The 23,505-nt window shown below is 44.1% G+C and overlaps 1 protein-coding gene across 1 annotated transcript; it reads left to right on the top strand.

Annotated features, from left to right (window-relative positions):
• Positions 1 to 640: 640 nt before the first annotated feature.
• Positions 641 to 22,787, top strand: ptpn9a (protein tyrosine phosphatase non-receptor type 9a). Its single transcript, XM_076733891.1, has 13 exons — positions 641 to 1,279; positions 8,187 to 8,330; positions 12,552 to 12,641; positions 14,023 to 14,147; positions 15,332 to 15,437; positions 16,126 to 16,236; positions 16,693 to 17,009; positions 17,513 to 17,600; positions 17,920 to 17,989; positions 18,783 to 18,861; positions 18,986 to 19,136; positions 19,828 to 20,035; positions 20,330 to 22,787. Exons 1-13 carry the CDS (start codon positions 1,247 to 1,249, stop codon positions 20,518 to 20,520), a joined length of 1,713 nt encoding a protein of 570 aa, XP_076590006.1. The 5' UTR covers positions 641 to 1,246; the 3' UTR covers positions 20,521 to 22,787.
• Positions 22,788 to 23,505: the final 718 nt, after the last annotated feature.

Here is a 23,505-nt window from a genome sequence, read left to right as displayed (position 1 = left end):
TGTCACAGAACCATGCTTGTAAACAGGGGCGTAGACTTGGGGTGTCACTGCCCGACCTGAACAGCGCATGAGCAAATGCGTCTGCCACCTTGGACAGCCAGGTACGCCAACACCAGGTGGATAAACCACAGGCAGAACTGCAGTAAAAACTACAATTCGTTAAGTGCAGTTACTGTTATGATTACATTTATTAGCACCAAAGAAAAAATAAACTGAGCCTCAAAGCATTAGCTACACTTTTTTTGGAAATATGCTTGTTTTTTAAAGTGCGATCAATCTTCTCATCTATGCAGGAGCTACTGTGTGAAAGCCAACGCTCGGGAAGAAAGCGAATAAGTATATTTCTCAAAATACCAAACTGTTGCTTTAAGCTTTCAATTTAAAAACTGGCCTCCAGTGTCAAAACCCTGCACAGAAAAGACAAGAATCCACATGAAGGACTAATAAAACTCAGCAGATTGCATTCAGAGTGGAAGGAGGCTTCATATTTGATGTGAGTTCTGCTCCTTTTCACATTCAAACTGCCTCCTCCTCATGCAAACTCATGCAAACTGACACTCAAAATGGTGATTTTCCTGTTTGGTTTCCTCTTTTTATGAATGAAGGCGGGGGTCGTGAGCTTTAGTCGTTTTCTGCTCTTAACCACCAGGGGGTAGAGCGACATGCGGAAAGAATAGCCTCCGATCTCTCTCATCGGTCAGGGCTGTGTATGTGTGAGTGTGTATGTGAGAGAGAGAGAGTGTGTGTATGTGTGTGTATGTGTGTGTGTATGTGTGTGTGTCCCCTCACAACATAAAGGCGACGTTCAGGGCGAAAAACTTGCGATTCATGGCATGGAGGAGTCAGCGGGCGGCCGCAGCCCTCCGATCAGTGTCAGCTTGGGCGGATGAGGAGCAGATGATGGTCTGAACCCGCGTCTCGTCGAGCCGAAGCACAGCCTCGTCTCGCTGCCCGAGTGTCCTCTTTTTTTCTCCCCCCTCTTCCCTGTCTTCCTTTTCTTGTCCTCGGTGAAATCTGACACAACACCCGCGGGTTTTCTCTCCGGTTCGGATGGCTGATCGAGGCTAACTGTCCCGTTTGCGTAGAGGAGGAACATTCGTCTCTGATGCCTTCAACTTTGGGCGAGCGGGACAACCCCTGAGCCCCGTTTTTACGCGAGGGGACAGACACAGACATCTCCGTCATCTCCCACTTTCATGAGAAGGACTCGGCGCGGCGAAAGGTGATCAGAGAGCAGACGGGGACCATGGCAGCTCCTCTGTCGGCGGAGGAAGAACAGGTAGGCCTGAAGGACTCTTTCTGTGCTACACGGCCCTGAATGTTCCAGCCTCGGCCTCACCTGGAGCTATTTTGGCTCCGCGCGTTGCGTGCGCGCACCGAGGCGAGCGGCGACGCATTTGTTGCGAAACGCTCCGAAGGCAGAGCGGAAACATTGTATCGATCTCTGGCTCTTTATTGCTCTCGTTGCATCACCGTCGGTTCCTCTCCAGCGGCGGAGCTGAAGCGTTGCGAAACAGGCCGAATGCGTCAGCCTCCACGGGGGTAAAACATCCATGTCCGCCCGTGGGTACGGACCGAAAACGAGCCTGCGGCCGGGGAAGGATTTGGGGGAGAGTTGGTAAATGCTGACTGGTTCCACATTTGGCCCATTCAGGAATGTGCGCAGTGTGAACTTGGTTTATTCTGTCGTGCTAGTAATGCGGCTCTGAAAAACTGGGTAAACTGTAGCATCAAAGTGCTACGATGAGACATGCAGTCAAACCTTTAAACTGCTGTCAAGGACAAGATTTCATTTTACTTCATTCTGGATGAGTTTCAGCCTACTTCTTAGAATGTGGAATATTTCTATAAGCCTAAAAAGATGAAAAAGTCTGGATAAGTTGATCTTGTGTTACATCACTGCATAGAGTAGAAAGATTTGGGTATTAAGGCTGAAAAGTGCTCAAAATGAAACTTTCCTGTTTAAGAATAGCCAAGTCATCACCTCACCCATATCATGTGTGTAGATATGGTTTTGCATGTTCTAGTGAGGAAGTTGACAAGCTCACACGAATCGTTTCATCTGCAGATTAGTTTCTCAATTTATTAAAAGTCAAAAATCTGCATCACAATTTCCCAGAATCCCAAACTGACTTAACGGCCACAGGTTATTCAGTTCACCTCAAACTTAATTCGAGAAAACCAGCAAATATTCACATTTGAGAAAGTGGAACTAGAGATTTATCAGCATTTTTTTTCTTTAAAAAAGTGACTGAAATGATTACTGGATTGTAAGAACAGCTGCAGATCGGCTGATTTCTGTCGATCAATTGACTGAAAAATCGTCTCAGTTGTAGTTTTGCAGTATGTGCCTTTATTTTGATTAATGGATTCACGTCCTGAAGGATTTAAAGCCCAAGTCTGAATCTTTTCAGGTAAACCTGTTTTTTGTGAACTGATATTTATTAGTACTCTAAACATACAAGTGCTAAGTTAATGAAGTCCATGTAGATAAAGTAATGCAGTGAAACAGCAGTCCTACAATAAATCCTGTACACTGTAGCCTTCATGAAGGGACAATCCATTACAGGACATTAGCTTTAGCTATTTGTAGCTAATCAACTGGCAACTGAGTGTACATCATAGCATTTGTCTTTGTGTGTAGGTTAACTGTAACCAGTCAAATGGAAGGAGAGCAGAGCAAACAGACAGCGGTTGTTTGTAGAGTTTCTACGTTGTTCATTCTGTGCTCGGTTCGTACGGTTTCTTTCCAGCCTCCCTCTTTAGTGCTGGTCATGCTCGTGCCTTCTCCTCCCGCTGACTCCTCTCATCATCTGGCCAGCAGAAAGCCTTATCTGGCTACTCCATTTCCTGTGTGAGCCAGGGCCCCCGCTAGGGTACCGGACGCCCTCATTACATCCACAGCCTTGTGGGGGGTGTTTGGGTGGAGTGTGTGTGTGTGTGTGTGTGTGTGTGTGTGGCAGGGTGGCTCTCTCGGGAGCATGCACGGGTGTAGTGGAACTTCATTCTAAAGGCAGCTGTTAAAAGCATTTCCACTAGACTCGGGGGAAGGGGGGAGTTTATGAGTTGCAGAGAGTGTGTGTGTGTGTGTGTGTGTGTGTGTGTGTATCATGTGCTTTAGAGAAAATGTGTGTGTGTGTGTGTGTGTGTGTGTGTGTGTGTGTGTGTTGAGTCTACTCCCAGGAAGCAGTGGAGTGAGAGAAATTGGGGAATAGGGAGAGTGACGTTATTGACTTCCTGTTTTGGTATCGACTCGTGCCAAATGGAACTCGCTGAAGTGAAGCGAAGCCGATTGGCAGCAGCGTTCATATATTTGTAAATAGATTAGCATAGCATCTGTAATCAAATAGCCTCTGGAAAGACAATGTGAAGGGCAGCCATGAATCCTCTTAAAGCCTGATGATAAAGAAAAGCGTCTGTCTGGAGGATCGATGTGTAATCATGCCGCCACCGCCAGCGTCTCTCATAACCCTTCAACTGAATTTCTTTCTTTCTTTCTTTCTTTCTTTAATAGAGTCACCGTGTACAGTGTGACTCCTTCTGGCCGGTATGTGAATACAACAGACAGCATGTCAATACTGAGACATTAAAGTGTCCAACAGCTGACTTATCTCTGCTGTCTTTTATATATTGTGTTATCGCCCAGCTGTAAATCATTCATTATGATAACTGTCTTTATTTCAGTGATCAGAAACACTTCCTGCATCATGCGACACTGTGAGCAATGAATTTAAAACTATAGTCATGGTTAGCAACATGAGGCAGCAACAGATAAATCATCATTTTCCAGGATTCTGTGCACCAAAACTGTGAGCTGCTGTTGCATAAAAAGCCTGAATAGAATACAGTGGGATGAAGCACAGTGTCAAGACTGTAGGTGGCACAGATCCTAAAATGTAGATGGAGGGTTAAGATGATGAGGGCAGATAAAGATGACCCTTCGATTAGCCAGAGCTAAAATCTGTAAGCAAGTTCTGATTTTAAGGAGGGAAGTTATACGTGCTTCACAGAGTGGAAGGCTGTGAGAAAACAAAGGCATATTTACTCCATGTCACAGAGGTTTAATGATAAAATGATGGTGATTGATTAGTGTCTGAAATCTCTCTACAAACTAAGCTACTGAATGTCATTTGTACCCTTTAGCAGCGAGCACTCTGGGTAGGGTCAACATTTTTGGACCCGTGGACTCGGTGTTAGGGCTGTTTGGCCGGGAACCAACCACAACTTCATCCACTAAGTCCCAGCACAGCGGGTTCCTATCACAGCGAACCTAATCAATTAGTCATCGACTGTCACTGTCAACACCGCCAATGGACAACCCCTGACAACTAACAGGATTATGTAATGTCAGAAAGCGCTTGCTCAAAATGCCCCACTCAGCATTTCAGAACAACAAACTGAGGACATAAAGTCAGCGGAAGCAGTAAAGAGTAAAGGCGTGTGATCAGATATTGACCAATTCTGTACTTACACCAACCTCTGAGTCTATTAAGATTCACGTCAGGCAGCGAGAGCCAGAATTAAGTCTTTTAAAATGTGTAATCAAGAACTTCGAGGAAAAAAAATCTCCTCCCGTATCAGAACTGGAGCAAGTCAAGCAAATATTTATGCATCCTCCAGGAATTGAATAAGTCACTCCTCCGCAGCGAGTCTTCCAACGCAGTCTGGTGTGCTATCATGAAAACAAACTGGCTCATCCTCAAATTCCACTCTGGCGGATATGGCCCCTAGTGCAGAAAAACCAAACAAGACTGGCTTCTCCAGGAACAGAGGGTCACTGCCTGGAGTTGGCAGGCTCTCCTTAAAAGGCTAAGAGAGAGAGAGCAGCTGTCAGACCATTGAAATCTTGGAAACCCGAGTGTACCTGACAGCAATCTGACAGGAAGTTGTCTTTGGCCAACACCGAAGGATTAAGGCTTCGCAGTGCGACAACAAAGAGCAGACAGCCCACATTCAACAGCACTTTTGGGCTTCATGTTAAAAGTACAGAAGTTCATCGTCTGGTAAAGTCCAAAACATTTCCTGCCAGTGATCGGGACACCGTCTTTGTAGATCCACAGAAAGTATGGAAACAAAATATGCGTTCTTTAACCGGTTTGTTGCACAGAACCATCCGGGAAGTTGTCCTTGGAAACTGTTTGGAAAAGAGCAGGCAAAAAACACGTGGCATGTGATTGGCTGAACCTCGCACAGCCTAACTTAAACCAATCGGATCAACGAGCCATATGATGTTGTAGTTGGACTCTCGCTGAAGTCAGTCAGGAGAAGAGTGGCGACATCTTTTCCTGTTCTTTGCTCCTCTGTCACTGAAGAAATACCCTCCAGTTGTGATGGAACTGATTCTGGAGCAGCTTCTGTGCTAAACTGTTCAGGAGCTGCTGTTGATGAACGAACAGTCGCTTCTCTCACAGTTGTAACACCTAAAGCACCCCCACAGCTGTCAGTAGTTCCTCATAGGATGGTGATTGGTCCAAAACGACTGCTGCTTAGCCACAAACATGTAACATGAAGCCTGTTAAGATGGATCACGCTTATCTCCCCCCCCCCCAAAATACGTTTTCTGAAGTGGCTCCAGATTTTAGGTTTTGTTAATATCACTTCAGTCTCACCGAGCTTTTACTAAATCATTTTGCTAAGACAAATGATTCCTCTGCGTGCATACACAGTCCTCCATCTTTGTCTTGTTTAGTAAGTTGACAGCCTGAGTTTGCAGCAGTCCAGTTTGAACCAGCTTGAACCAAACCCACTTTTAAAGGATTGCAGATTTAAGTCAGTGAGTCAGCCATGGTCATCAATTACCTGAAGCCCTGAGTCTTCACCTTCTCTGTGATTTTCCAACCAGACCAATGGCGCCAACTGATTGCACACCAGCTAAATTCACTGCGTATTGAAAAACATCAGTGAGCACACCAGTGAGCCAAAAACACACACTGCTTTGCATTTGTGTTTGCAGATTTTCTGTAAATTTAGGAGAATTAGTCGCGTTTCCATCAACCATATGTTTCAGCTCATATGAGACCATGTTTAAGATGTATGTGTATTATTAAAGTATGAGGCTGATGCTATCATCATGGCATAAAATGAACAGAAAAAGACAATTAGATTGGCAATCACAGTTATTTGTATGACAGTTAATTGTCAATTAAAATGTCGTGATTGCAGCGGCCTTATTTAGGAGCGTCATAGTTCATTCTTCAGAAACATTTACTAGTCAGTTTATGTTTAATAAATATTTCAGGCCACTATTGTAGAATCTGCCTGAAATGTTGAGAGACCCGTTCCCAAGCTCGGAAAGCAGAATAACACCCCTCCACACTTTTCCCCATGAGAATCGGATATGAAGCCACGTCAGTCCTGTCAGGTGCAATCATCCCTCATCCCTTGCATGTTAAGACATCTGAACAGAGCAGAAGCTGCCGGCCCTCCAGTCTGTGAAAGCGCTGGCTTTCCTGAGGAGAGACAGTGGCATCCTGTCTTTAGGCTCGGGGCTTGTCAGTGATCGTTTTGTATTCCCCAAGAGCCGCGGACTCCCAGAACTTGACTTCCTGTCTCTCATGCTCGCCCCACCGCCGCTGCGCCTCACCAGAGAAGCGGAACCCTGTGTTTAAAGTGGGAGCTTTCACTGCCTCCTCTGTCGTCTTTTGACGATTCACCGGGTGCTGACTCGCTAACTCTGCGGGTGCTGAGGGTGGAGGGGGTGGGTTCCTGGGGGAGTGTATAAGAAGAGCAGAGGGGAGGACAGGAAGCCCCTGAAAGACTGCCGGCTAAATGCATAAGTTGTTCGCAAGATGGGTGGAAGGCCTTTATGGTAAACACATTTTCTGAGGTGTAAATGCAGCGTGTGATATGAATTTGATCGGTTGTTTTTAGATTTGAGCAAGTATCTTACTTGTATTTAGTTTAAAAAAGCATTAAATCTAATTACCGTAACTCTGCAGCCGCCCCCCTCAACTCTCAGAGCTTTTTAGTCTTTAAGTTCATTGTTTTGCCTCCACAGGCTGCAGCTTTACTCTTTTTGTTCACTCTCACTGCCCTCAGAGTCGATTTTGGCCTCATTGGTCAGACAGACACAGTTAGCCACTAGCTGGTGAACACTGAGGTACATTTAGGAGCTAAACAGCTAGATTTGTTGAGTTAGTGGAGACTAAAACAGAGCTAACCAGCTGACCAGAAACTAAATGAATGCTAATGTTTTTCTGTAAATAAGCAACTGTTTGTCTAAACTGATATTTTATTAACTTACAAATATTGTGTTTCTGCTGTGGGCAAAAAATCAGTTCTTGCAGCTTTAATACATATCACACTTGATTTTGTGAATACTTGGTGCATGCTCAAAAAAGACCTTGTTTTATCTGTGTTTTACGCAGCGTCCCAACTTTTTTGGAATCAGGGTTGCATTTCAATTTCACTAAGACTTGATATGAAGCCAAATACTAAAAAACACTCAGTTCTTTTGCTGTTTAAAAAATGTTATAGGGCTCTAATTAATGCCACGTGATCTCCAGTAATCCATCATAACGCCAGTGGTTGTTTTTAGCTCTTTTGCACTTTGAGGTTCTTTCCTGTGGCTGCAGCCAGATTTCACAAGAAGCTAATTAGCATCTTCATCCTGAAACACGTTAGATGCACATGTGTGAGCTTTACCATCACAGAGTTTGATGGTCAATTAATCACTTTAATCACCGCACATCGCTTGTTTTGTTCCAGTGAAGAACGGCCCTGTTAGCTGATATCTCAGCATCTGACTGGCTTTACTGCAGAGTATAATAAAAGTCTGAGGATGTTGGCGGCCATTATTGCTGCTTCATGTCATAAACAGCAGTTCAGCAGGATTCCATCTTCTTCTCCTCTCATGCTCCAAACTGGATGTTTTCTGTGACTGAACTAAATGTTCCTCTACGTGCTCCTCATGGCTTCCACAAAGTGCCAAAACCTGCCCCAAAATAGCCGTGTGTATGCATTCTTCAGTGAGCAGCACTCCGATCATCCTTCAGACTATACAACAGCACATGAAACACTATCTTAGACGTCTCACCAGGCCAGAAAATTGTCAAATTCTCTGTGAGGCTGTAGATAGCACTTCCTCTGAGGATGTATCAAGTTTAAAGACCAGTTTCACTTCCTTCCTGTTTGACCCTTCGATTATGGGTGTACAAAGTGTGTGACCACATCTGTCTCTGTTTCAGGCTACCAGGCAGTTTCTGGAGGAAATCAACAAGTGGACCAGTCAGCATGGAGTGTCACCGTTGTCCAGGGAATTGGCCGTCAAGTTCCTCATGGCTCGCAAGTTCGACGTCCTGCGAGCCATCGAGCTATTCCACAGCTACAGGGTAAGAAGAGAGGAGGCTCATGGAGTCTGAGCATGTTGGTGCTGGATTCAACTGCTAATATTTAGTGTTTGATGTCAGCATGTTAACCAACCAAGCAGCTAACAATCCAAGGTACAAAAAGGTGTTAAAAACAATATTTGTTTACACATTTTCACTCTTTTTTCATGTAGTAGAATGTGCAGAACTCCTCAATGCATCAGTGTTAAATAAAGCATATCAGCATTCAGATCCTTCACTTCAGTAAAAGTACTAATACTACACTGTGAAAACACTCCACTACAAGTAGAAGTCCTGCATTCAAGACCTTACTTCGACAAAAGTATCTGAGTTTTAGCAGACATATTTACCTAAAATACTAAAAGTAAAAGTACTCATTGTGCAGTAAAATTGTTTTTGTCAATGTTTTATTATTATATATGATGTTTTTGCATTAATGCTTAGGTTTCATTGTGCGGCTTTAGATGTTAAGGTATATTTAACTGCTTTATATACTGTTGGGTGGTTTAATCTACAGCAATGCATCATATTATGTCCCCTTGAGAACCATGGATCTCTAAAAAGTTTCATGATGATGCATTTTCAGGTTAATCCAAGACTGTTTTAATTTATCTCTCTTGGAGAATTCAAGACATAAAGGCGCACTTAATCCTTCAGTTCATCAGAAAAATCACCAAGTATGGAGATTCGTGGTTTTCAGTGGACAGGAAGAATATGAAGATTGAAATCTGAAAAGCGACTAAAGCTGTCAGACAAATGTAGTGGAGTAAAAAGTACAGTAAGAGCCTCTGAGACGTACTGAAGCAGAATTATGAAGCTGCATAAAGTGTAATGTAAAGTACAAGCACCTCAAATTTGTACTTAAGTACAGTACTTGAGTGAATGTACATAGCTACATCCCACCACTGACAAACTCTGTCTCAATACAAGACTCTTAAGTTAAAAAGTTTATCTGATCAAAGAGTAAGTAAACAAGCCTGACCGTTCAATGTGGACTTTAAATACCCAATATTACAAACACAGTTTGGTTGGACTCTGCGAGTATTGAAGAGTTGTGAGTGCTGCTTAGCCAGAAAAAGAGATACTTTAGCCTTTTCTCATCACTCTGTGCAAAGACTTGCCTTTATCTCACTGATGGGTGTGTGGAGGGAAACCTCAGTGACAGTGATGCTCATGCCATCTGGTTCAGCCTGAACCCAGAGCTGCTTCCCGTAACATCGCCGGCCAGTTAGAAAGAGGAGGAGGAGGAGGAGGAGGAGGCAGATGTCATTAGGTGAACAAACTGTTTTACATGAGCTGACTCATCTCAACCTCTAACACAGGTTGTTTTGGTGAAAACGGTTTCCAGTTTTCTGTAACCTAAACTTAGAATCATTAGTCATTAGTCTTTCTGTTTCAGTGTTATCGCAATAATCTACACCCACACTGGAACAGTCTTTCTTTTCTTGCTCAGTAGACTGCTATCTGTCATTATTTCCACTAATTGTATAACATTAGCCTCTTGTTCGGATAATGATGACACAACTGCAAAGAGACAGAACTGCACTTTACGCCCGTTTGGATTATTTCACATGGACAGAAATAACTGGTGACATATTACAAACGGATAATGAAGAAAACCAGCACGGCATATGATGCTACTGCGGCGTCCTGGTTGTATCTGGTGCATTTGAAATCTGTCTGCACCAAATGCAGATGAATGAAAGCAAAGGGTGGCAGTGAAACAGCAGAGATGCAGGCTGACCGGGAGGCAGAAAGGTGGAGCATCTGCACCGCACCCACAGCACAGCAACACAAGGCCTGTTTCATTGAACAAAGGTTCTCAGAAGCCAAGCGAGAGATCGCCTGAACAGATGCACCAAAAACCTGGGGCCAGACACACACACACACACACACACACACACACCACACACACAGAATTATACACCGGGGGCATATTTCAAGAAGCAGCATGCAGCCTTATTCAGCTTTCCAGAGAATTCAAAGCTTATCACGAAATAAGTGCTCGTTGGTTGCTTCAGCTGAGGTGGTGAGTTATGAGGTTAGAGCAAATGAGGAACATGAAGTTAAGGGTATGTTGAGCCTGCGTGCAAACAAATGGTTAACATGATGATAGAATTATGTCCGATAAGAGGGCTGGGATGTGGATCCTCTGTACGTCCACTCCTTTGTTTCTGGGATCCTTCGCAGCTTTATCGAAGCATTGGAGGGGCACAACAGCTGTGTATCTGCACTGAACATTGATGATCTTCTCCTTTTCATTTCCTGTTTGTGTGTCACGCTCCTCACCACCTCCCCGAGGAGAGCCATAAATTGAAACACAAGTTTAAAACGTGTATAGCAGCATCCTTTACTGGGGCGTCGACAGGCCACCTGACCGTGCGCCGCAGCTGAGCACAAGATGAGCAGAGCTGGAGGCTGAGGGCAGAATATAATCGAATGTAGCAGAGAGAAGATGCCATGTATCACTGAAATAGCAGTTGGCGACCTTGGTGATATTATTACCATCAAACCGGAAAATGACGATCAAGATGAAACCTGGAGGGCAGGGCCTCTGGATCAGACTGCAGGTCTCATTTACTTTATGATCTCAAAATAACATCGAGATAATAACATAATCAAGACCTTCTCCTCCGAGCCATGTAATGACTACCAGGGAGTTGAGGATAATGTCTCATTTTGTCCCTAAATGGTCTATACGGCTGTAAATAGCATTCTGGCCAAATTTGAACATGCAAAATGGGATTTATCTGCTCAGATCTGCTCCGGTTTATCCACTGCAGCAAACGGAAAGTTCCCAGACGTCTCACGTAGACTCTAATGACCTGAATAGCTTCAAGACGTGGCAGGATTTTACCACCTACCTTTTAGTAAAGTCGCTTCAATCACCAAGGTGGGTTCTTATTTCTGCAATGAATAGCTGGCCTGCATAAACGCGACTCATTTATGAAAGCCTCGAATGTGACTTTGAGAGGGATTAGTCTCCCCTGCCACGCCACAGTTCATTTAACTCGGTTTAATGCTGCGTCAGCACCAGGAACAGAGGCTGGGTACAAGTAATTTGTCAGAACAGACCAAGGGGGAAAGTTTCCAGGGAAGTGCTTGTTTGGTGGTGGGGGACGTGCAGACAGGCCAAGCTGGCATTCACACTGAGGTGGTTGGTCATGCGAATAGAGCCTGACATGAAAAATCAGTGTTTTTGTATTGTACCGTGTACTGTTACTGCAGCACTTTCAGCTGAGACTTCAGCTGTATTTTAATGAATCACAGCTCTTAGAGAAGCCCTCAAGAGCCACATATACAAAAAAATGTTAGCGGCCTTACATAAGTATGTGTATATTTATGCAAAATCACAAAACAAAACTACTCTACTACCACTACTCTTGAAACAAGCATGATTTAAATTGTCTGTCGAACTGATTTTAGACCAAGATTGAACCCACTCCTGTTAGCCACTTAGCTTAGCTTAGCAAAAACACTGGACACAGCTCACCTGGCTCTGACAAACTCAAAAACTCACTGTATTGGAGATGCTGTTTCAACATGTTGTATCTGGTTTGTTCAATCCATGCACAAACTTTGTGTAAAAAGACACTGGATTCAATATATCATCATTTTAACCTGTCGTTATCAGACATTTCCCTTCAGTGATTCAGTGTCATCAATCATTCTGCAGACAGAACGTCTGGCAGTAAAACATAAAGTCTATCTGCAGAGCTCATTGCTTGGATCATGTCTGCTCTCCAGAGTGATAAACCCATGTTTTTTTGAATCCATCCATACATGTTAGTCTTTCTTTCATATCTGTCTTCCACTACTAATATCACATGATTAATTAAAAAGAGCAAAGTACAGAAGAGCTGCAGCAACTGTGAAGTCAGTCGATCAATCTTCTTGATCAAGTGGAAAATCCTCCTTGAAACAGGTGGGTTAGGTCATGGTGAATTCTGTTTGTATAGCCCTTAAACACAGCTAAAGAAAGGAACCATAAATATAACAGTAAATGGAAATGCTTGGCTCGCAGAACGAGTTCAAGAAACTCCCACACAGCCTCCTTGTGGGGGGAAAAAAGGAATGGAAACCTTTCAGAGAGGGATCCTCCTGGCAGGAAAGTCAGGCGTGTAATTCTCTATTGTTCACGGAGAGGAATTCACCTCAGAGCTGACGGCCTGTTACAGTCAACTCCACAGCCTGACTTCACCTGCTGTGATCTGTTTTCTTCAGGAAACGCGTCTTAAAGAAGGAATCGTCAGACTTCAGCCTCAGGAAGAACCTCTGCGCTCGGAGCTGCTCAGTGGAAAGTTCACTGTGTTGGTAAGGGTCTCCTATAAATCTGCTGTACGTGTGGCATCCCTTTAATGGAAAAAGCCCAGTCTGACGTCACGTTGTAGAACAATTAAAGGATAAGGCAGGCGATATTCTAAAATTTCCTTCTTGTAAACAAACCAAAACCAAGACTGAACTAATCCAGCCGACAAATATTAACATGTGTATCTAAAGCCTGATATACTGTCCCATAGTCCTCCACTGTTGTCCAGAAACTATTGAAAACACTTGACAGATGAGACAGATTGTTGCATGTATGTACTAGAGCACCAAATGTGTATTAATCCACAGCTGAAAATGGTCCCTAACAAACGCTGCTGAGTGGCATGTGCTGAAAACCACAGTGCCCTGCTCTTTCAGAAAACTACGTAGCTGTTTTTAAAGCTGAAACTGAACACCAGTGACCTGCTTTACATGTTCACATCTTCAGAATTTTAAAGATTGTTTGTTTGTCTGGATGCGTTACCTTCCATAGATTTAGGTCCTTCTGGACTCGTCAGGGAAGCAGCTTGGTTTGAGGATCAGTAACTGACACTTCAAAGATCCCGACCTGCTTACCTAATGAGCTCGCTTTTCATTGACAAGAAGAAGTTTAGGGCACAAATTCTAAAAGCAGGCTCTCATTATCAGGAATTAAGGGTCCTTTCAGGGTGCGAGGTATTGATTGACTGATGTGCCAAGTGGATATCCTGTGCCAGATAAATTTAGCCTTTTGTCGGCCAAATCACAACCGTAAAAGATGCCCCCCTTCTAGCACACACTCCCCCCCCTGCCGCGTTTCCCCTCTTCCTTCCCCATTGACGTGCCACAGTGGCATTGATGCTGCACATCCTCTTGTCTGACGTCGGAGTTCTCCAGCCTCAGCAGCGGGCTTCATATCCTGTCTGAGGTATTTTTAGCCCCCGTGCCCGAGAACACAGGCTTATTTGCTTACAAAGGACGGTGCTGTAGTATCTTTGGTCGGTGGCTTCATTCAAGTGAAGAGCCTTTGGTTCTTTTGACAGCAGCAGCCTGAACGATGATCAGATTTGACATGAAAAACATGTTCTGTGTCCCTCTCGGGGAGAAAAAAAACGAGCTGTAAGACCCGCCGTATCATTATTGACAAGAATTGTTCCTCCTGCTGAATTGTTGACAGCCCTTTTTGGCAGCGTGCCAGTAACCAGCATATGAACTGAAGTGCCCCCCTGTGGTCACTGTGCGTCCTTCGTCTTTGCACAGCTTCCATTTGCCTGCCTTGTTGTCACACTTTAAACCAGTCCCAGTGAACTCCTTCAAGTGGCTAAAAGTACCACATGATTTCTATGAACACATATAGTTGGAAGTGAAAATGAATGCTGGTCTAACCTGTTGGCTTTGTGTATTTCAGAGTGTACGGGACCCCTCGGGGGCCTCCATTGCCTTGTACACAGCCAAACTTCATCACCCAAACAAGACAGGCAACCACGTGGTGCTTCAGGCCCTCTTCTACCTCCTGGATCGGGCCGTGGAGAGGTGAGGACTGTCTTGCTTTAGCATTGGGGTCTGGTGCAGCATTTTACTTAAGGTACCTATCATGCTCATTATGTCATGATTCACAGATCAGAGAAGTCCCCGTGTATCTTATAGTGGCCCTTTATGCAGCCCCTCAGCTCATCCTCTGTCTGAAATTAGCCGTTTAAGATCCTGTGTCCTTAAGGCACCCCTCCCTAAAAGCACACTTTCTTCTGATTGGCCAGTTTCCAGAAGTGCGGGCTTGTGATCACCTTCCTTCTCTCACAGGTGTGATGAGTGAGTCCATGTCTCACCGATTACTCGACAGAAACACAACTTTACAGCTTCATTCACTGATTTTTTTTGCATCACATTTCATGGAGGAAATAACTTGATGATTTATGGACTTTCCTAATGGAGAGATGTTGTTAGCTCAGTTCGCCATGCAGCTAATTAGCTCAGTTGACCGTGCAGCTAGCAGTCTTGTCACCTGACTCTTCTTGAACAGGGAGATCTGACCACAGAGGGAACGTTTGTCTTAAGAACTCTGGACCGATGGGAGGAGAGGGTATTCATGCAAGGGGCAGGGGGACCCAGCGGGGAGAGTCAGTTCACATTAGTTAGCAGTTACTTTTGCAACAAGCAAACCTATCTGTCCATCAGGAAAATCACAAGGTCAGGCAGAGCAGCCGGAGGACATCTGATGGAAAACCAGGAAATGCTTTCTCCATGAAATATGATCCAGATTAGGGTCCTGGTTGGAGCTGCTGTAAATCACCTCAGTCCAAACAGACTGGCTGGGGGGGTGGACGGGCACGTCCCTGCACTTCTGCTGGAGCAGATGACCAATAAACAAACTGGCGACGAGCTGACGACAGATCGTCACAAAAACAGAAAAAAAAAAGAGTATTCAGAGCAGTCTGAAGCCCGGGCTGTTTGCTCACTGGGATTACTTTCACGTACATTTACCTCATTGTTGTATTATTGTACACATTATACTGTGTTTAAACTAGAAACCAAATACACTGATTTCTGAGTAGGTTAACAAATGTGACTATCAGAAACGCAGCTTGGACCCTCTTCCATGGCAACTATACTATTATTTCAATCTGTGCATGTACCTGCATTAGTCAGTCGTTACCTGACCTGTTTGTTAAGATGTCTGAAACATTAAGGCAGAACTCTGCACTTCTGTTTGCCCCCAGCTTTGAGACCCAGAGGAATGGCTTGGTGTTCATCTACGACATGGCAGGATCCAACTACACAAACTTTGAGCTGGACCTCAGCAAGAAGATCCTCAACCTGCTCAAGGTTGGAATTACAGCGCTGCATCTTTACATCATTACGCGTTGAATGTTTTCACACATGTCCAGCGAATGCCAAACAAAGGCAAATATCTGAGAAAATGAGGTGCGTCCTCCTGAGAATACTATACTTAAAGGGGGCAGGCTGAAAACGATTCACTCCTTTCCAGGGTCAGGTTAATACTTACCGGCTGAGTTATGTCCTTCATCCTGTGAAGAAGAAAATTGATTAAATCAGGGTTGGTGTCTTCCAGGAATTTAGCGCCCGTCCGCTGGACAGAATGAATGGCTCACCGGATGGTTTGACAAGCACAACAATTATTTAATCCATACACGGTGGCTGCGTAATACTCAAGGGTGGTGATTATTTTGGCAAGTATGCCTACATCTGAGTGATTTGTGCTCTAAGGATCTAACAGTGTGTCATTCTGGAGTCAGTAATACAGGCACTTCAGTGGTCATGGCAGCTTTAGTGGCAGGTATTTTACGCCCCCATATTGATCTAAAAATTGCCTTTAGTAGTATATGTTTGACTTCACTGTGCAGGTCACGCTTTAGAATAAACTTCCCACATTGTTTCACACACAACGAAGGAGCACATTATTGTCTAAATCGTGACTTTTACAGAAGAATGACGTAAATTCAGTGATGTAAGCTGTGGTTTGCTCTACACTCTGCTGTCCTCTCTCCACCAGGGGGCGTTCCCCGCCAGGCTGAAGAAGGTGCTGATTGTCGGGGCCCCTGTTTGGTTTCGAGTGCCCTACAATCTGCTCAGCCTGCTTCTCAAGGAGAAACTTAGAGAGAGGGTAAACAGAGAGACTTCCTCCATGTTTATGATGACACATTATTAAGAGCTTTGAACATTTCTGTTTAGTTTCTCTGGGCTGGTATACAACGAGTGAGCAGGCAATTCAGTGTCATTGATTGTTGCAAGTGATCATTTGATTAGGGGGTTTTCTCCAACCACTAATCCACCCTGCTGCTGCACACGTCCCTGGGATGTTAATGCTTTAGTCACTGGGGTTGATCATCCAACCTTGAAGAGTTTCATTTGTATGGATTTCTTAAGAGACTGAAGACAAAGAAACACTGTTGGACATGAAAAAAGGAAGACCACATAAATATCCTGAACAACCAGATGATACCAAAGCTGACTGAAGTTTTTACCATGTGAACGCACTCACGTCATATTTGATCGTTACATGCTGAGCACAGATTTGCCCTCACTGAGTCCTGGCCTCCGCTCTCTCTTCTAACTCCAGGTTCAGATGGTGAAAATGGCTGAGCTGCGTCAGCACCTCCCCAGAGACTGCCTCCCCCAGCACCTCGGCGGCCTGCTGCCTCTCGACGCCTACAGCTGGAACCAGCAGCTACTGGCGGGCCAGAACGGACGAGTAGACCCAGTGGACGAGCTGGTGGGCATCCCGGTGGAAGAAGCTTCCATTCACGTCCCCGGACCAGAGTCCATGCGTCCGCAGGAGCTGCTGGTGCACCTCGGCCGGCTTCAGCGCTCAGGCATCCATCAAGAGTATGAAGAGCTGCGCAAAGAGCCGCCGCCTGGAACCTTTCACTGTGCACAGTGAGTTCACAGCAGCAGCAAAATATGTGTGCTAAAGGCTTCAGGGCTAACATTCAGAGCTCTGGGTTTTCATTACCGACCTCAGACTCTTATTACTTTCTGTAAAAAGCAATGAATCTGTTTACTTTTTCTCAGGGAACATTTACACACAATTAGAGAACAATTAGAGACACTCTAGAACTGTCCTCTTTTAGGCTGGTTGTGTTGATCGAGTGAATGATTATTGCGCACAGGCAGACGAAATGACATGAGCTAAAATGATCACTTAATTGATGAATCAATTAACATAAAGTTAATCTAATTTGATGGTCCCAGTAAGTTAAATGTAAGCCTTTCATGTCTGTCTTTGTTTTTTATGATAGTACATTGAATATATTTGGATATTGGATTGCTGGCCATATAAAACAAGCAATTTTAATATGCTGCCTTGGCAAACTGTCGTTGTTAAGTATCGGCTTCAGCAGTAAGTGTCATTAGTCATTTTTGGTCTCACCTGTCTACAGAGCAGCCTACAATCAGGAGAAGAATCGCTACGGAGATGTGCTGTGCCTTGATCAAACAAGAGTTCGCTTGAAAGCCAGAAGGAACGAGGTTGGTGTGTTTTAATACGCTACGTGTGTCAATGTGTCACATCAAAGGAAAAAAAACTGCCAGTTCCATTCATGGTCATTCTCAGCTGCCAAGAAATCGTCAACAGTTTGAAAGGCTGCCACGCTGCCAGTGTTCTGCTGTGAGCGAGCTGGTATCTGTCCAGCCTCACAAACCAAAGTATTTTCATCCTGTTATATTTACTCCTCTAAGATCATTTAATAGTCTGTCAGCCCCATGTGGACTTCTTGAGCTAACCTATTACTTCAGATTTTGTGAGGGTTACTGCCATCTTTGTAGCAAAGCTTTGTTGTTCCCACAGAGATCAGACTACATCAATGCGAGCTTCATGGACGGCTACAAACAGAGGAGTGCGTACATTGGTACTCAAGGTATGACAACTGGCACATGTTTTTAGTTAATGCTCTCTGGATACTTAAACATTCATTTGTGTTTACATGGATGGTTACATGGATCTTTTTGCCAAGAAAATCAGTAATTTTGCAAACAAAAGGTCAAGTTTCTGTTGTAATTAGGCTAAAAGGGTATACAGGGATGTGGGTTTGGGTGTCCCAATAACTGCTACATCTGCACAACATTTAACCAAGAAAATGGTCAATAGCAGTGGCCCAAGCACCAAACCTTGTGGCTCACCGATGTTAACTAAAAGGACCAGTGTGTACGATTTAGTGGCATTGAGTGATGAAGTTGCAGATGAAACCACCTGAATACCCCACTTCACCGTCTCTAGAGCCAGTGTTTGGTTTGTCTGTTCTGGGCTACTGTAGAAACATGGCGGTTCTGCCCATAGATACCTCTGAATCCTGCACACTGGACCATTAAGAGCATTCAGAGTTGATTTGTGGAACCTAGAAAACCATAAATCATGAGTGTGGGGCTGTGAATGACAGTGTTTTTGGCAGGATGTCAGTTTTTTGGTGAGTGGTAATTTTCTGAAGATATCTTGGGAGAATTTCTCAAATGGGCACAATAAGCTGGTGGACCTACAGGTGCTGGATAAACATACAATGTCATACACTGAGGTCAATCTGAGAACAGAGAAGGGTCTCATGTCAAAAAGTAAAGGCTGTCTTTGTTCATGTTTGGTACAAGTTTAGCTCATCAGGCGTCAATCTAATGAACATGTCATTTTAATGTGCTTTCAATGTCTGTTGAACTGTGCAGGACCACTGGAAAAGACCTACGGTGACTTCTGGAGAATGGTCTGGGAACAAAATGTGCTCGTTATTGTCATGACAACCAGGTAATTTGAGTTGATTTTTAAAAGTAACTCATACGAGATCGTTGAGTTGGTTTCTCCTTTTTTTAAGGTTAGTCAGAATTCAAGCTGTGACTTGTGTTTAATGGAACGTGTCTCTGTGCTGCAGGACAGACGAGGGCAGTCGGAGGAAGTGTGGACAGTACTGGCCTCTGGAGGAAGGGGGGCAGGAGGTCTATGGCCATATGGCAGTGGTTAACCAAAGGGTTGACCACCACACCCACTACAACCACACCACCCTCGAACTGCACAACACTGAGGTACAGCCACCTACCACTGCAAGAATATGTACTGCAACAGGACAGAGCGCATCAGGGAGGTCGTTCATGTGGCAACAGTATTCAGTTTATCAATGAACGACTTGGGGAAAATAAAAAACACACCAGGTGCATAAGCAAGCAGAGCAGAGAGTCAAAGATATTTTTCAGAGGAAGTTCTGGCCACCAAATTGCAAGTGAGATCCATTTTCCTCTCATTATCTGGGTCAGAGGGAAGCAGGATAAGTAATGTAGCCCAGACGTCCTTTTCATACCGGAACCCTGCTAGAACTATTTCTTGGCGTGGTGCAGTGACTTCGTGGTGACCCGTCATCACCGTGACGTTGCCAGTACCAGCAAAGACTCCAGGAAGTCCCTGCTTCAGGCCAAGGACTGGTTCCAGCACACAACCCCCCGTAAACCATGTTGTTTTTTACGTTTCTGTCTGTCTACGGATTGAACAAATGAGATGCAGCGTTAATGAGTAAAATTTAGAGGTGTTATTATTTTTTTTTAACTTTGCGCAGAGCCAAGAAATATTCAGATCCTTTACCTGAGTAAAAGTAGTACTACCACACTGTGAAAATACTCCACTACAAATAAAAGTCCTGCATTAAAAACTTGCTTACGTAAAAGTTGCAAGCAATGTAAAAAAAAAAAAGTTTGAAGCTAAAAACTTTTTTTATCCATTCAGACATGTGAACAGAGACAAGTGAGTCATTTCCAGTACCTCAGCTGGCCCGACTACGGCGTTCCCACCTCAGCAGTGACTCTCATCGACTTCCTGGGAGCCGTGAAGAGACAACAGAGGAAAATGGTGAAGGCTCTGGGGCCTCAGTGGACGGGCCACCCACAGGGACCCCCGATGGTGGTCCACTGCAGTGCAGGGATTGGGAGAACAGGTGAGATCCTGAGATTATATTTTTCAAAAGCTTGACGTCTGACTACTAGCGCACCACAAGAGTCAGGCTGCCCAAATTGTCCCTGCAAAGCTCGAGTGGAGATCAGAGTAAGAGCTCTGCAGGTACGAGCGTCATCCACGAATGTCTCTTCATGTAAAGTGTAATCGGTATCACTGGTGATGTCGTGGGTTTATTAACCGGTGGGAAAATGTCCTCATCGTGGCATCCCCAGTGCTAACACTTCAGTAATCCCTCCTTTAAAAGTGTCCCACTAACGAGCCCTGTTGTTGGCAGGTACCTTCTGCGCCCTGGACATCTGTCTGTCCCAGCTACAGGACGTAGGCTCACTAAATGTTTGCCAGACGGTGCGACGCATGAGAACACAGAGGGCCTTCAGCATTCAAACCCCGGACCAGTACTACTTCTGCTACAATGCCATTCTGGAGCACGCCCAAAGGCAGGGCCTCCTCCCAGCCAATCAGTGAGCTTCAGCCCTAACCTCCCAAACCAGTCCATAGTCCTGAGATTTCTGCAGTCAGTCTGTTAACCCCAAGCTGTGTTGTGTGACCAATTAGTGAGGCCAGAAAAGCTAACTTCCTCGCCGAAGCTGTCTTTTGAAACTAGGCCATTCATCATTTGCAAGCCAGAGCGAGACAAGACGGTGACACGAAAAGGCTCGAGCGCTGACGTGACGGGTGACGGCGCTGCAGTGTGATAACGCTCTCGCTTCCAACTGTGTGACATTTTGTTTCTTGCTGAACAGATCTGAAAGAATGAGGTAGCGCGAACAAGCTGCGGTCTCGCAGTCTGTGGTCAGGCACGTTGGCCGAAGCGATCGAGATAATGTTCATTAACCTTTTTGTTTATTCATCTGACACTTTAAATCAGTGGTTTAGGGGACCTTAAAGGAGTAGATCACCCCAAAATAAAGATTCAGTCATTATCCGCTCGTCCCATAGCAGTTGAAACTCCACTAAAGTTTGGAAGACTGCAAAACTGAATGAATTTCAACAGCATTTCAGTCAAATTCTCCTTAAATTCTAAAGTTAACATGGATATTGTGCACCTACAACTGCTGTATAAATGTTTTTTATGGACGCCCCGTATGCATAAATACTGTACACAGACTCAATTAGATGCATGAAGTAAGCACTAAAGTTCATTTTAAAGGAGCTGAGATGGAGCCACAGTGGCTAACTTTCATGCTTTTTATTCACAAATTATAATTATGGGAGTTTCAATTGACGTGAGACGAAAGTAACTGACACAACTTTTAATTTTGAGGTGAACTGATCCTTTCACTAAACGTTTTTATTCCAGCTTGAAGTCCACTGTTATGCAACAATAATAGGTTTTACTTTTTTTTCTTAGGTAAGTTTTTACACCTCCTGTGTACAGGTCACTGTAGTGCTTTTTTAGCACATGGTATATGTCACCTTGATGGTACGAGCTAGTTCTGCATGGTCTCAGGAGGTGAAACTGCCCGACTCGTTGCCAAAAAGAAGCCCAGAAGTTGTTGTGTTCCTTTGAGGTTGCATGATGCATTCTCCTCTGCCTCGGTAAAAAACCCCCGGACTGCAGTAAAGAGGAGCAAAGCATCCAAAAAGATCAGGCCGTAAACTCCCCTCTGCGATCGCTCTTTAAATTGCTGAATTCCTCTTTAGTTTTTTCTTGTTTTTCCAAATGCATCCACTGAAACCTTCCATCTCTCCTGAGCTCTGAGATCTCCTGACTTGCAGCACAGACAGGGACCAGCGTCCGGCCGCCTTTGCTCACTAGCAGTGCCATCATGCTTTAGTGACAGTGGGAATGTATCGCCAAGCGCCCGCACACATGCACACGCACGCATTTAGAGTCCGCAGTGACGATGCCATCGAAGCGCACATCTGTGTACATCTGTGGAATTCATCGGTTAAGACCTCATGAGTAGTGCAATACTTTTTTCTTTTTTTACACACAAATCACGTCTTAGCACTTTTAATAACTATTCCCAATGTGCTCTGAGATTAGTCACCATCGCGATAGAGTGGGATGACAAATAAAACTTAATAGTAAATCTACATGTGATGCTGGGACAACTTGATTGTTATTAAATTTAGTAACACTTAAAACATTTAGCGACATTTTGGACTTCACTGTAAACATCTGCATAGAGCTTTATTGGGACAAATCAAGAGGATTTTACAGCGAAAGCAGAAATGAGCGACCAAACGGCTGAGTAAGCATGCACAGATCTGTGCCTACACCCTATAAAGTCCTTCTTGGGCGCTTGAGAGTCAGAGCTTTTGTCTGAAGTATATTTTCTTTATTAATGTGTTAGTTTAAGTTCTACAGACTGTGGTTGTAATCAGTGCTTTCATCTGGTCCCAGTATCTTGCCATTATTGTAGAGTACATGTACAAAATCTGAGTGTCTGTGTCATACGTTGCATTGTGTTGTTGCCGGGTGAAAAAAAAAACAAAATGTGTTCTTTACTACAGAATTCATATTGAATTTGCTTGTAGTGAAGCCTTTTTAAGTCCGCCATCCTCATGCACTCTGATTTTAGAATTATTTTTCCTTTCAATGATGGACGCAAAATGTGCCCTATTTTATTTTTCTATTGTATTCAACAACTGTTTTCATACGATTACCCAGGATATACAGTTATCTACATTAATTTTATATTTGTTTTATTATAACCTGTTTCTTTATCATTCGTATGACTATTGAATCAAGCTATACTGTATTAAATACAAACTGTCAACATAAACGCTTGTAAAGGTGTGTTTTATGGCATGCTAAGCTGAATTAGTAGAAAACTTAATTAAGACTCACTTTTCAGCAAGGCATCAAAAAGAGCATGTAAGCCTGTAAAGAGCAGAAAGTATAAAGATGCTCATGAATGGAGAGATGAGATGTTAAGTCAGATCTAATGTCACTAACAGCTAAATCAAAAGGGGGCTCAATGAACAATGTGTGACTTTGCAGTTCCACTCAGCAGCAACACAGCGAGTCTTTCAGCTGGGTGTTCTGGTTCACTCTCAGCCTCATTTCCAGCTGCATCAGGCAGCTGTTTTCAGCAAACCTTAAACCCACTGAACACTCTCTGCCCAGCTCCAAACGGTGGACAGGCAATGCTAGTGATTAGCTTGTGAACATAGTGGAGCAGTTAGCTTTAGAAGGCTGCATATGTCACTGAAGAGTTGGTGGTGACCAAAATAGAGCAAAAAAAAAAAGGGTGAATATTGGACTTAAAGCACATCTGTTGAGTATTTAGAGACATGACTCCAGGCAACTGTCTGCTGAGATGTTTGCCATGAAGGTGCTAATAATGTGCTAATGCTGAGTTTACAGCTTGTTCCTCTGTTCCTAAGCAGCCAATAAAATCAATTAGCACAGGTTTTTAAAGAATTAGTTATCACTGTTTGGAAAGCTGAACAGTGATAAATGGGGGGGGGGGGGGGGGGGGGATAAAACGAATAGAGATG

This window comes from Chaetodon auriga, chromosome 6, assembly GCF_051107435.1.
Source record: "Chaetodon auriga isolate fChaAug3 chromosome 6, fChaAug3.hap1, whole genome shotgun sequence".
NCBI lineage: Eukaryota > Metazoa > Chordata > Actinopteri > Chaetodontiformes > Chaetodontidae > Chaetodon > Chaetodon auriga.
Note: the sequence above shows the minus strand (reverse complement) of the source record. Positions and strands in the feature narration are given on the sequence as shown.

Excerpts from the sequence above, each read along its gene's own strand:
- ptpn9a (XM_076733891.1), top strand. The coding sequence starts at position 1,247 with ATGGCAGCTCCTCTGTCGGCGGAGGAAGAACAG. Across the intron at positions 1,280-8,186 it reads TGTCGGCGGAGGAAGAACAG|GCTACCAGGCAGTTTCTGGA; the intron begins GTAGGCCTGAAG and ends TCTCTGTTTCAG. Across the intron at positions 14,148-15,331 it reads CTGGATCGGGCCGTGGAGAG|CTTTGAGACCCAGAGGAATG; the intron begins GTGAGGACTGTC and ends GTTTGCCCCCAG.